The sequence below is a fragment of the Cydia pomonella genome, chromosome 26, assembly GCF_033807575.1.
Source record: "Cydia pomonella isolate Wapato2018A chromosome 26, ilCydPomo1, whole genome shotgun sequence".
NCBI classification, from domain to species: domain Eukaryota; kingdom Metazoa; phylum Arthropoda; class Insecta; order Lepidoptera; family Tortricidae; genus Cydia; species Cydia pomonella.
Genome location: NC_084728.1, coordinates 6,257,718 through 6,271,674, shown reverse-complemented (window position 1 = coordinate 6,271,674; position 13,957 = coordinate 6,257,718). Strand labels below are relative to the sequence as shown.

At 35.2% G+C, this 13,957-nt stretch overlaps 1 protein-coding gene across 3 annotated transcripts; it reads left to right on the top strand.

Moving 5' to 3' along the window:
• The first annotated feature begins 230 nt into the window (after window positions 1-230).
• On the top strand, window positions 231-2,747 carry LOC133532206 (uncharacterized). 3 transcript variants are annotated; one of them, XM_061870773.1, is made up of 5 exons: window positions 231-244; window positions 364-503; window positions 875-938; window positions 1,669-2,028; window positions 2,468-2,634. In XM_061870773.1, the coding sequence occupies exons 2-5, from the start codon at window positions 447-449 to the stop codon at window positions 2,608-2,610; spliced, it is 624 nt and encodes a 207-aa protein (XP_061726757.1). In that variant the 5' UTR covers window positions 231-244; window positions 364-446; the 3' UTR covers window positions 2,611-2,634. The 3 variants fall into 3 exon arrangements, with proteins under 3 accessions (XP_061726757.1, XP_061726755.1, XP_061726756.1); XM_061870771.1 differs by lacking the exon at window positions 231-244 and having other exon boundaries at window positions 273-503; window positions 823-938; window positions 2,468-2,747; XM_061870772.1 differs by lacking the exon at window positions 231-244 and having other exon boundaries at window positions 273-503.
• The last annotated feature ends 11,210 nt before the right edge of the window (window positions 2,748-13,957 follow it).

The following is a 13,957-nucleotide window of genomic DNA, read 5'->3' as shown; positions in this document are numbered from 1 at the left end:
CTCACTCCATACATCAGTTCCCTTACATAAAAATAATGAGTTTTATGGGAGGTATGGTAAAACATTACGATAAATAAGTTTAAATGTTAATAATTTCGTTTCAAGATTAAATCTTATTACTAATACATATTCGCAAAGCTCGCTCGAAAACTTATTATTAAATAGGTTTTTTATCTATGTATAGAGTGAGCACTCTAAGTATACTTATTTCTCTATGGTGTTACGTCAAATTTCAAGTATATCCGTAATACCGATTCAAATTTGACTTTTTTTATGAGTGATAGGAAAAGTACTTCACTCTCTTAAATTCCCATTGACGACTTAGAAGTTTATATTTAAATCATTAAATGTAAGATTTCTTAGAATATGCCAACATAATTTAGCAGCCAAAGTATTTCGATTTCATATTTACCCCATGAATAAGAGAAAATATTACCAAGATAATAATGCAGAAAGTCAAGGGAAATGTTCTTATTCACTGCTTTCAGTATATCGAATTCTATGTAAGTTTTTTTATTCATAGGTATTATTATGTGGATTTGTGGAATTTCTAGATTCGTACTAGTGGCTCTGTGAGTTGTTGATAAAGTGAACCCCTACGCCTCCGCTATTTTGAAATAAGTTTTTGGCAAAAAAAAAATTGGTACAAGCTTTTATCGCTGACTTTACTGTTCTTACCACAGGCAACTAATACTCATCGAGACAATCTTAAAAACCATCGCAGAGTTCCTATGGCCACCTCCTGTCTCCATCATCAGATCAGCTCGATGTTACCATAATATTGCATTGAGACCCGACTTACAGATGTATACACAATTTCAGCACAAACGGAAATCGTGAAGTGGGTCAAATCAATTACATACTGTTATTTCAGATATTTCTTTTACTGCCGGTTCAATACAGTCTCGGGGCTCATCACTTTGAAGAATTCGCTTTACGTAAGCATAAAATATATGTAGATTATAGTCCATGTCCAGTACCTATACAAGAGCTAACTAACATGTAATTTTTATTATTTTGAATTTAAATAACCTAATGATTTCTTTGGATTTAAATGCAGCGCTTACAATCTTTTCTGCTTTGCACTGAGGTTGACTGGCGGAAAAAGCACCATGGCATTAATTTGACATTTGTACATTAAGATTTACTTTTGCGCAATAAAGTTTTAAACATATAAAATATGATTGTAGAATACTTACTTAGACTTTAGCAACAGTTGTCCAAATTTTGAATGGAAGTAGGTATATTTTTATTCTAACCAGAAAATCTAATCAAAAATCAAAACAAATTGATCAAATCGGGGAAATCCTGAAGAAAGGCCAGGTCAAGAGGACCCTAAGCCGACGAGCGTGTATGAGGAATGTCATGAAAATGAAGGAAGCGAAAAAGGTAGGTATGTCAGGATCGTAGCAAGTGGAAATCCGTGGTCTCTGCCTACCCCTTCGGGAAATAGGCATGATTATATGTATGTATGTAACCAGAAAAGTCGTCTAAGTCTCTTCGTTAATATAGGTAAACATTGTGTGTTGTATACGGCTAAAAATTGTGTGTTTAAATAAGCGCTCTTCAAAATCGATATCATGATTTCTTCTATAACGCGTTCTTTGAGTAACCCATTACATTTTTTTAAAATAACGTTGATTATTAATAATCATGTATATTTTCAAGGACCTGTGAAACTAAGTCTGTGCTTAAAATTCCCAAGCAGCTGGCACGACGGCTGTAACTTTTGTGCTTGTGAAAGACCATTCCAACGGCCTGTATGTACATCAATGATATGTATTGACCCAGAAACGCGTTTGACCTCAAAATCTGAGCGATCGAGACAAACATCTGAACGGTTGCTACGAAAACACCGCAAGAAAAACCCTGAAAAAAAGCAGAAATATAAACTGTTCGCACAAAACTCTAAAAAGTTGATGAAGAAGAGCCGCAATGAGCGAGACCCTCTGCTGTTAATGAACGAAGCTGAATGGTCTAAGTTTCAAATAAATGGATTGACACATTTAAGTTATGAGTGGTTGAAAGGTAATGGTATCTTTTATTTTGATTTACCAGATTCAGTTTCTCATTTTTCGAAAACACCGTATTAAAATTCGGGATTATGGATTATGCGATTGACGTTCGAGTCAAAATATGAAACACGTTAAAAATGTGTATGTACGTCTGCCAAAAATATGTATAAAGTATACACTACCTTAATATATGGGCAATAAGTAATTTTTGTCACTTTTCTCCGTATGGATATTTTTAGACATGACCGTACACCCAATCGCTGTACGGTCCCAGATTGACTTTCTCAATATTCGCAATATAGCTAAATTCCTTGGCTAAAAATCGCGACGTCCTGAATAAATGTGGACATCTGGTCACCCTATGTATAGGCAACAAGGACAGTTTAAAATTTACCGTCATTAATTTTGATAAGGTTTTATATGGCATATTGAGGTGTTTTTATTCATTTCAGGCTGGACAGAAAGTTGCATAGCGGGCTCCACTGTAAGCCCGCCTGGGGGCAAATGCGTCTCCTGCGTGTGCGAAGAAGCAGGCGTCGCTAGCTGTGAGATGAAACTGGACTGTGTACTCAACTCCTTTAGGAGTTTGCAATAAAGCCTTAATCGAATTAGCATTAAAGTTTCATTGAGTGTCCTAATAGACGTCTCTAGCTATTTTGTACAAAAAATATACTGCTATTATATGCAGGGTAACAATATACCTACAACTAAAGATAAATTAAAATTAAGACATGTTTTGTTTTTTTTTCTGTCGAAACAACTTTAACCTTTCAAGTTTTTGGTTGGAGTTTGCTTTTGCAAATAAGTAAGGCTTTCCATGAGGGAAGGATCCGTATGCACATGAAGCATGATCACTGATGGAAAGCCACATATTTCAGACTGGGCAGAAAGTTGATTAGCCGGCTCCGACAACCCGCCTGGGGGCAAATGCGTCTCCTGTGTGTGCGAAGAAGCAGGCGTCGCGAGCTGCGAGATGAGACTGTGTATAGTTGTTAGTTTTGTAGCTGGCCCCCAACGGCTTATCCTTTGTCTATTGCTAACTAAAACCGCGCGTGCCACTTACCTGCAAAAAATAATCCTAGAATAATTGCTCAGAGGCAACAGGGAGTGGTCATTTCTCCATACACACGTACTCAACTGTTTCCTCCGTGATTTTTGAAGCTATTGCAATGATTTTTTCAAAATACATATATTAATATTATCAATATCTGTGTGGGACTGGTTTAATTTTTTTGTTTTTTTAAGGCGCTAGTGCCCTTCAAACATGGCCAAAAACGGCCTAATTGACTATAGCGCAAAGAGAGGCTATTCCAAAATGGTATCAATTAGCCAAAAAAACGAAACAGTCCGACACAGATTAATTTCATCATTTAGATTTCCAAATTTTGTTACGGTAAAAAAATAAATCGGTGTCATGATTTGGATTTCTCAATTTCCACTTAAGATCATTGTAACTCACAATATGACAATAAAGATTCCAATTGAATTACAATTTGACACTGGGTTAGCGGTTTAACCGGTTAACCCCGGGTTAGTGGGATGGTGCAAGTGGAGGTAATTATTTGTATTGTATTGACATCTGAAGAAGATGTCGCTATACAAACGGTACCACATGTTTTGTGCTAACTAAAGTGGGACTTGCGAACTATGTAACGGCTCCTCTACACGATAGGCCATCATACTGGCTCACTAAGATGGACCAGCGTGAAGAGAGGGTAGTGGTGTCGGTTGGCTTATGGAGTAGCGGAATGGCGATGGGTTGGCCACGATGTCAGTTTTTCGTCCGCACATCAAAGGTATAGTGGCCCATTCCATAGTGCGTGCTCTCAACCATCGCATGGCCATCTCGCTGTGGCAGCGCTGGGCCATCGTATAGAGGAACGATGAACGATGATACACCGGCCAGAGATCATTAATCATTTTCCGGGGCTAGCTATCCATCTGGCAATGTTGTATATTCTATGCAATAAGGGAATAACTTCTTATCTAACCTATTTTCGCCGACTTCAGAAGTGGAATCAAGAAGATATGACATAAAGCGAACATCCATTATGCCACACGTGTGAATGATGACAACGCAATCCTCTCGAAAACAAAAGAGCCTAAGTCCCGTAGCATTCTGTATATTATAGGCCCTTTTTGAGCCAACTGTGATGACAACGTAATGTTCTAGATGGGCATAAGTGCCATAGTATTCTATATAAGATAAGACCTTTATTTTGAGCAGAATTTTGCGTTATTGGATTCCGAAATTGTCCCAAACCGCTGAATGTGGCTAAAAGTGTAATAATACCTAGTTATTGGGTTTGGCTCCATTTTGGAATATCTGTTTGTCCGCGCGTTATATGTGATTTATAAATGAAAACGTCAACATTTAAATAAAATTCTGGTTTTCTTCAGTTTCATTCTGGATTTTGAATTGAAATTGAGCTTACACAAAATAGCTGTTTTTATATTATATTTTTACACGTTTAATCAAAAGCAATTGGCATGAAAAAAATAATGCGGAATAGTTATTTGTTTTACAAGCGGACAAAGTTGTTGTTTAACCGCTCGTGCGATTGATACTCGAGCAAGCGAAAAATTCCAAAATTGAAAAGTGGAATCTTGAGCATTGCGAGGGTTTCAAGGCACGATCATTAAACAAATTTTGCCTCCGAGTGAAACAAAAGTTTTCACCACGCCGACGCGAGGAAAACACTCATGTAAAAAATTTTAAAAAATCAAACCAAATCAAATCCAAATGAACGTTATTCAATATTTATCATTCAAAATCATCATTTAAAAGTGAATTCTACCGGCCAACATAAGGAAACAACTCAAAATTTGGATCAGATTACTTAGCCACACATGTGGATGAAATTCAACTTTCTCCTCAGTTTTTGAACAATCAAGAGGGCCTTTACGAACTGGTGAAAACTAAATTATGTTTCCAAAAACTCCAACAAAGTTTTTAGTTGAAAAAAAGGGGCATGATAGAAAAATATCACAAAAACATGTCTAATTTTCAATTATTTTCAATTTTATATCGTTACCTTGCATACCATCGGAGTATATTTTTAGAATAAAGTAGCTATAGGTAGTGTTACAACCGAGGGATCTGACGAGAAAAATTGTAAACAGAAGTATATTTCAGAGTAATTGAGATAATAGTATAACCCGCGCGATGGCAGACTTATGTCGCAAATTTCGCGCAGCGCAACATATCTTTTGTTTCCTTCTAATTTCCTTGATTTATTCCTCTAAGATCATAGATAAATATATATTATTATAGTGGCCATTTATTTTTGTCAGTAAAAGGCACAACGAATTGGAAAAGAAAATGCTATGTATTTGTAAATAAAATGTATTTCTAATTCCCGTTTCATTTACCCCCAATTGTATGTCTAATTTGCGTAATAAAATGCGTATTTAATCAATAGAATAGTATGAACTTTAAGCGCTGGTGGCCTAGCGGTAAGAGCGTGCGACTTGCAATCCGGAGGTCGCGGGTTCAAACCCCGGCTCGTACCAATGAGTTTTTCGGAACTTATGTACGAAATATCATTTGATATTTACCAGTCGCTTTTCGGTGAAGGAAAACATCGTGAGGAAACCGGACTAATCCCAACAAGGCCTAGTTTATCCTCTGGGTTGGAAGGTCTGATGGCAGTCGCTTTCGTAAAAACTAGTGCCTACGCCAAATCTTGGGATTAGTTGTCAAGCGGACCCCAGGCTCCCATGAGCCGTGGCAAATGCCGGGACAACGCGAGGAAGAAGAAGAAGAAGTATGAACTTTAAGCGCGATACTACCTACCAATCGTGATATAATAGAGAGCTTTTTAGTCGAGTAGTAACGAAGCTTGCTGAGTTGTTTAAGTAAGGTATGAGATTGAAAAGCTTCATTATATCACTATTGTAGATGTACAATAGTGTTCTACGAGTCATCTAAAATAATTCTTTTGTTACTATAAACAATTAATGAAAATTGGTATATCAGTATTCTCAGTAGACAAAAATGGAGTATAAAAGACATAAACGCGCGAAGCCGACGCCCGCCCGTATCCCGTTTAGTCTTTTTTATGGGAGCGCGGCGGCACGTGATTGGTCATTTTTTTATGGTTGACTACAGCGTATTGAAATGAATATTATAGTTGAGTTGGGAGCCCATACATGAAAAGTACGCAATTGTAGTTTGGTATACGTAATCTAAATTCAACCATTAAAGTCCACGAGTAGAAAAAAATAGATGCTTAGTTGACCAAAGTATAACACAAATAAAAGCGAATACACATAGTACTGGAATCGTTCACTTCGTACAGTACCCCTAGTGTAAATTTGATCGACATCATAAAGTGACGAACGCGTTTGCGTTAAGTCTCATTTTGTATAGGATTTTGAGTTTCCAAAACGTCCCGCTTGGCGCGCTCTTTCTAAATCCAATACAAAATGAGACTAAACGCAAACGCGTACGTCACATTTCGAAATCGAATTTATTTACACTAGGTGTACAGATATACGCACACATATAAATATAATCACAAAACAAACAGAACGTTAAAGAAGATCCGTGAAAAAACATTTTCTTACACTTTACAAGTCTGTAACTCTGACACCGTCTTGTTAGTCGCACCAAATAAGTACATTTATAAATATAAATAAGGGAGGATATAATACTCCAACACAATGGAGGCTAACAAATGTTTTGCGTCGGCCGTTGTCACTTTTTCTATGTAAATGCGCGGTGTAATTTGTGAGCGCCTTTGTCGCCATGTTTTTTCTGTGCCGCCATTCTGTTTTATATGCTTGAAGAGGAATCGCGAGTTAAAGGTGTAGGCAAACCAATATCATTGGTATATGGTATATAATATAACATTTTAAACTTTCACGTTACGAACACACATTAAATCATATTTCTAACCGGTACCCCTAGTGTAACTTTGATCGACATCATAACGTGACGAACGCGTTTGCGTTAAGTCTCATTTTGTATAGGATTTTGAGTTTCCAAAACGTCCCGCTTGGCGCGCTCTTTCGAAATCCAATACAAAATGAGACTAAACGCAAACGCGTACGTCACGTTTGGAAATCGAATTTATTTACACTAGGGGTACAGGTCTATGGCGTATTTATTTTATTACCTTTTCATCACACTTGCTCGAAAAAGTTCTTATTTCATGCAGGTGTACTGAAGGACAAAGGCCTATTTTGTTCCCGCGGGAGTTATGGATTGTGAAAAAAAAGCTATAACTCCCTAGGGAGTTATAGTTTTTAAATTATGCCACTTTTTCATACAAACCAAGTAGCATAAATGAGTTTTACTATTAAAATACTGACGTTTATAATTTAATATTTTTGTTAATGTTTAAAATTAAATGTTTCGATTAATTTAACAGCCGTTTTAAATATTTTCACATAATTATTAATCGTGGCTGAATGCCGGATAGGTCTGTGCCCTCGATGCTAACCTGTCAAGAAATTACAAAATGGCGGACGAATGTTTGATATGTCACCGTATTTAAGAATTATTTCGTTTAAATTTTAGTTTTTTCTTCGCAAGTGTGATGAAAACACTGTGTGTAACTCCGGGGGTAAGAATATTACAAACTCGGGTCTTTAATTCCCTCCAGCCTGCGGCTGTTGGGAATAATCCCCCCTCGTTGCACAATGTACATTGACCAACGTTTCGACGCAGCTTTCACTGGTCATGGTGGCAGAAGACTGATGTCCCAGCAAAATATCAAAACAGAGATTTGTGTAACTACCCGACAAAAAATCTGTTAAAAGTTTTGGGTCAACATCACATTTTCAAACCTTTTAAAGGTTAATAAAATAAAAATTCGTTATAGATCATGTTATAAACGTGATTTAACGGTTAACGGTAATTTGTTAAGTTTTCTCTTTTTTTTTTGTATATAGAATGGCTTCTGTTTTTGGGACAATTTAGCCACTAGCAAGAGCAAAATCATATGATGATCTCGCCAATATCACTGACAGACCATATACATAATATATCCAGCAGTGGCAGCATGGTTCCATTTTTATCGCTTGTCACTATGCCCATCACTTTCGCACTTGCATACTTGTTAGAACGTGACAGGCATAGTGACAAATGATAAAGATCCGACCATCTTAGCCCTACAGGTCAATTTCATAGTCACCTCACACTAGCGTTTTTTGAGCGTCGCCGTCTATTCAACTCTATGGCTGCTGCTCGACGCAACGTTGGCGCATCTGCGCAGCGACGCCATTTTCATTTCATCATATTTTTTAATTAGAATTTGTTGTAAAAAAAAGGAAAAGTAATCGCTGAGTTCCCTCATAAATAAAATTGCGTATTTTTAGAAGCAAATTTCATACTTTACCTTTTGTGTATAAATTGTTACAGTTTTTAAAGTGCGTTTTAGACCTATGTTCGTGACATTATAGGTATATCACGCGAAAGTCAAAAAACAGAAATCGAATCGATGAAGTGCCTAGAAAAAACCTCAAGATTGCTAATTAGATTTTTGGTAACCGTATATTATTATCTAAAAATGCTGTACGATTTTTCAAAAACTTTTAGAAACCTACAACACCTTAAACTGGTTCGTTCAAAAACTCGACTCGCTCCAGCTATCATAGCCAATAAGAATAGCCGCTCGCTCGTTGTGCGCGGATAAATCAATTTGTTTTCCATATACTGTTTGTTTTAATTGCACTGTCTTCATCTTTTGATATTCTTCATTTATATATTATATCATGACATCGACAAACGACCAATCGCCATAAACATTAAAATGACATAAGATGTTTGTTTATGGCAATTTGTCGATAAAATGATAAGTATAATATTACTTGTTTAAAGTGATTTTTATATTTTAATTAGTGCTGACATGTTTGAATTATTATTATTATTTTTGTCAAAAACGTGTTTTTAATATTAATAGAAAACCATTTTATCATATCAAAGTGTACGTATTGCTCACCCGGTATTGTATAGTCTTAGCCCTAAGTATACGTGTTGCATGGTAGATTGTAGGAAATCGTAATAGTCATAGTTTAACATTATGTTTTAAGGCTGTTACTAACACTTATGGGCTTATATATGGGCTATGCCTGAAATAAATGATTATTTAATTTAATTTAATTTAAAATAGTTTCAGTAATTAAAAATAATTTTAAAAAAAACGGCCTAGAGCATGTCGGGCCATGCTCAGTGTAGGGTTCCGTAGTTACTCTTCCGTCACAATAAGCTAAACTGGAGCTTAAAGTATGGTAGATTGTTAACCAAGGGATGAACTGTGGATGTACGTCTTTTTACTATGAAGGGGAAACTTTTTGCGATAACTCAAAAACAGCTAAGCTGATAATGTCCGCTATAGTTTTCATTTAATGTTTTTCTTAAGCTCTACTTATATCATTTTTTTTCATATTTTTTTGACGTATGGTTCAAAAGTTCTTAAAATTGGAGCTACCTTGAAAGTTGGAAGCATTTTTTCGCTTTTTATGATAGATTAAGCCATATATCTATAGTTATAATATAATTGACAATTAATACCTACATCGAAATAGCGAAACGTCTGGTTGACGTAACTGGTGACCGAAGAGCTGGCGGCTTCCTCGCACAACGTATCAGTATTGCGATACAACGAGGAAATGCCACCAGCATCCTTGGTACAATGCCTCATGGGTCTATCTTAGATACAAGCTAGTTATATTAATCATCTGTGTATATCCATTATGTATATTGTTATTGTAAATAAAGGGTTTTTATACCTACATGACGACACGAAAGAAACTACAAATTAAACTTTTATAAAAAAAATACATAAGTATTATTCGTTAAAATGTTCAAGTACTTATAGGTACAAATTGGACCCCAAGTATCCGACCCTGAGTTCCACCAATTATCAGCGAAGCTCTTAATGTACCGTAAAAGTGTTATTCACTCAATTTTTATTAAATTTCAATTAGTTTCGTCCGACTGCCTTCAAGAATTCGCGTAAAAACGGAATTTTATATATTCCAGTTAATTATATCGCTTTACCAGTGGATACTAAAATCATGTCAATGTTTATGTACTGGAATTTGTGCGTAAGTCCTCCTGGGTTCCGTAGTGAAATTTCCGATTTTTATTTTGGTATTTTTTTTCTTCAAATTTTGATGAAAATTTGCGCACCTATAGATAGCAGTGGCGGATCGTTCTAAGAACTCGATTCCCACCGGCTTGTCTAATTTCAGCCCGTTGAGTACTTTAACGATCGGTTCATGGAGAAAAGGAAAGCAAAATTAGCTCCGGGTTCCCCACGAATATTTGTGACGCGCCGCCGCTGATAGATAGAGTCCGTATGTTCTGTACAATATAAGCGAAATTTCACCGTATGTCCTAAAAAATCTTCCTCTGAGTTGTAGTAGGCTCAAAAAACTGAGTTTTTCTAAAGCCGTAGTGTTTTTCTTATATCACAATACGGTTGCAAAAAAAAATTTAGCAATTTTAAGGTATTTTTCTAGGGACTTCAGCAATTCAAATCCTGAGCTTTAAACTTTCGCTCGATAAAAATAAATCACTAACAGTCTTAAACGCACTTTAAAAAACCATAATAAATTTTGAACTAAACCTAAATGCATGTATTTCCTTTGTTGTTTTTATTATATTTGTTTGACATTTAGAATTTATTCTAGAAACAATCTAGACTAGTATTTTTTATACATTTTTTTTTGTATGACTAATATATTTTGTGAAATTTTTAGTATTAAATTTGATCTATGAATTATATTCATTAGTATTATATATGGAATAATATTTACAACATCAATAAATTGCTCTGATAATTAGATTAAGATAATTATATGTAATACTGTCTTACTATTCATAAGTGCTTGTTGCTAGGCCTACATGAATAAAGTATATTTGAATTGAATTGAATTAAAAATACTTACTTACTTACTCCGTTGGCTCAGCGACCCAAAATGAGACTTGTCCTCCGACACAAGACAGCGCCACTTTTCTCGGTCCTGTGCGACCTCTCGCCAATTGTCGACAATTGAATTAAAAATATTTTTTTTTTTATAAATGAGCAATAACTATTATGCTTGAGGGAACTCAACGATAACTTGTTTATTATTATTAAAACAGACATACAATTAAAATTTAAAAACATGATATCTGCGGTCTTGAGCACGCACATTGATCTCACTCACGCTCAGAGTGAGAGTGACAGAAGAACCCGAACCACCTTAAGAAAAGACCTTCAGACGAAGATAAGTTGGCAGCAATTTAGATAGTGCAAGTATGACGTTTACTTAACACTTGCACAAACTGGGCTGTCAAAATCGCTGCTAACTTATCTTGGTTTGACTCTATGGTGTGTAAGTGAACCAAAAATTGCATACATTTTTTTCGGGACAAGTTTAATTTTCGTATTTATCCGTCCACGGGTTTCTTCAAACTAGCAATTTATCGAACAAAAAAGAATTAGAAAACAAAATAAAGTCGGTCCTATTATTTAGACTGAATAGTCAAATCAACGTCGCGTCGGCAATGACAACTTTTCCCTTTAGCAATGTGGAGACCAACAACTGTACAAGATATCGAAAAACTTGACAAAATAAAACTTGTAACAAATTTAATCAACTTTCATTCTGTAAAAGAGTCATGTCGCTAAGACGCATAATTTCAGAGATATACTCAAAAAACAGAAAAATCGGACCTTTAAACCCCCCTCTCCCCCCGGCTTCAGGGCTACGGCCGAGGACTTTAGATATGTTCTTCTCCTAACTAGTCCAAATAATGTTACGGAGTCTAACATTCCCAGCATTTCCCTCTATACCTTTTTATTGCTTGGTCTAAGAGGTTTGCTAAGTTTTATGATTTTTATGAATAAGATAAGTATTGTACACTCTTTGCAGCATCAGGCTGATTTTTCTTATTTGTCGATTATAAATTCAAATTCTAATTTGACTTAAAAAAAGACATTCGTCTGAAGAAAGTCATTCTGATTACTTCAGGTTACATAATATTTACACGGATTGGTTGTGTCGTCGATGTGATTTTCTGTTTATTGTAAATATTTATTAAAATAATCTAAGGTATATTCCTTTTATTAATTACAGTCCACCATTCCATACCATCTTTTTTAATAAGTATATAAATATTTTAGACAGCGGGTCTCTAAAAGTGAGACCAATTAGAATAAAGTAGAGCCGCAATCGTGCGATACGATAAACAATTGGTTTTATGTGATGCTTAACGACTCTACCGTCAATTCAGCTTTTATAAGAATTTCCACTCCGATACGTAAACGTGTTTTAACACATTCCCAGTTCAGTAGTAAATTAAAAGGAAAGTAAACGACTGTGTCTCCGTACAAACATAGTCCTAATATTCCTCTATGGATAATAAAATTATAGAAAACATTTCTAAAGTGGTATTCAATAGAACCTTCATTACTTCGTCAGTTTATACACTTAGATCTTTTATTTATATCAATTTCTAGTTAAAATTAATGATAATTATTAATATTTATGTGAAAATAGCCTTAATTTTTTTTTAGGTTGGATGGTCAAATGCTAACTAAATCTGTCATATTCGTTTACACTATTTGCAATTTCTATTGAACTCCACTTTGCACAATTAGGTTTCGGCATAAAAATCATGTTTCGGCCGAAGGTTTGATTTCGGCCAAAATACAACCGAACCAGACCGCGCCGAAACTGTAGTATTTTCTGTAGTATCCGACCGGCCGAAGTATCGGTTTCGGTTTCGGCATAAAAATAATATTTCTAAAAATATGAAAATTATTATTTCGGTTTCAATTTCGGCAAAGAATCTGGTTTCATTCGGAAAATAGTTAGGTATGTCCATAAATAAGCTTAAGTTTCGATTGGGGTTTTCTTTTACTTCAGTTTCGTTTGGCGTTTTCAATAAAGTATTTTAATTTAGCTAGGACACAAACGCTACCCCCACACCCACCCTACACCTAATACAACACATTTTCAGCGGTATGTTTTCACGTAAGTATCCCTACTTCCATATCATATAGGTATATCTATTTCCATTTTTTGAAGCATTACCCGGCCCCAAAACAGCCACTTGTCACCCTTGGCCGTAAAAGTGGCATTACCATGCAAATTGATTTTGTGCGGCGCGCGGCGCGATACGGCACGCTTCTCTGGGGCCAGGTGGGAATTAAATTATTATTCCAAATTACATTGTATACTATAATACTTGTGTTTTACTTATGCATAAATAATAGACTAGGGGCCGAGAAGGCTAAAAAGAGCAATTTGTAGGGCAAGAGTAAAAATCAGTTCTAGAATTTCAAAAACCCGCATACATAAAGTCAGTTTGTTAATTTTATTCATAGACGCACTACAAAAGCCTCAATTAGCTACTAATTATTAGTCTTACTCAGTTATTTTGACTTGTATATTTGTAAATAAGGTGTAAAAAAATGCTTGGGAATGCTGCCTGCGTGATGGGCACCCTGCCAAGAGGCCAGGGTCTGTTTTAGGTTTCTTTATTTTTTCTAGGTAGGTTTAGTTTTAGTCGTTTTATTTTATAAGTAGTCATAATTTAATTTTAATATTATTATTATAAATAAAATATCATTTGGTAAAAATCAAAAAAAAAAATGTAAAAAAAAAAGGTGTAAACATAAAGTAACTAATTGTTTGTGGATTATTTTTAATTTTAAAGGGCCAAGATTTTGATATGGCACGTTTACCGTAGTTTGCAAAATAATGTTATCTTTAGAATAGTCCCTGTATTCTGAAGATAATTTTATTAAAACACTTAATATTAATTTTATTTTAAGACAATTAATAGGTGTCTAACCGGAAAATCTAAGGTAGCTTGTCATTTTTGATGGTCTTTGTTTTGAATTTTTCATTGAACATATTTATACTTATTAATCATTTTTCTGGAAACGAGTAAGCCCTATTATAATTTACCTACTTTCCTTTTCTAAATCGTTAGTATA

Bases quoted from the DNA above. Each gene is read 5' to 3' on its own strand.
- LOC133532206 (XM_061870771.1), top strand. From the start codon at position 466: ATGTTCTTATTCACTGCTTTCAGTATATCGAATTCTAT. The intron at 504-822 runs GTAAGTTTTTTT...ACACAATTTCAG, and splicing joins TTCAGTATATCGAATTCTAT to CACAAACGGAAATCGTGAAG. The intron at 2,029-2,467 runs GTAATGGTATCT...TATTCATTTCAG, and splicing joins AAGTTATGAGTGGTTGAAAG to GCTGGACAGAAAGTTGCATA.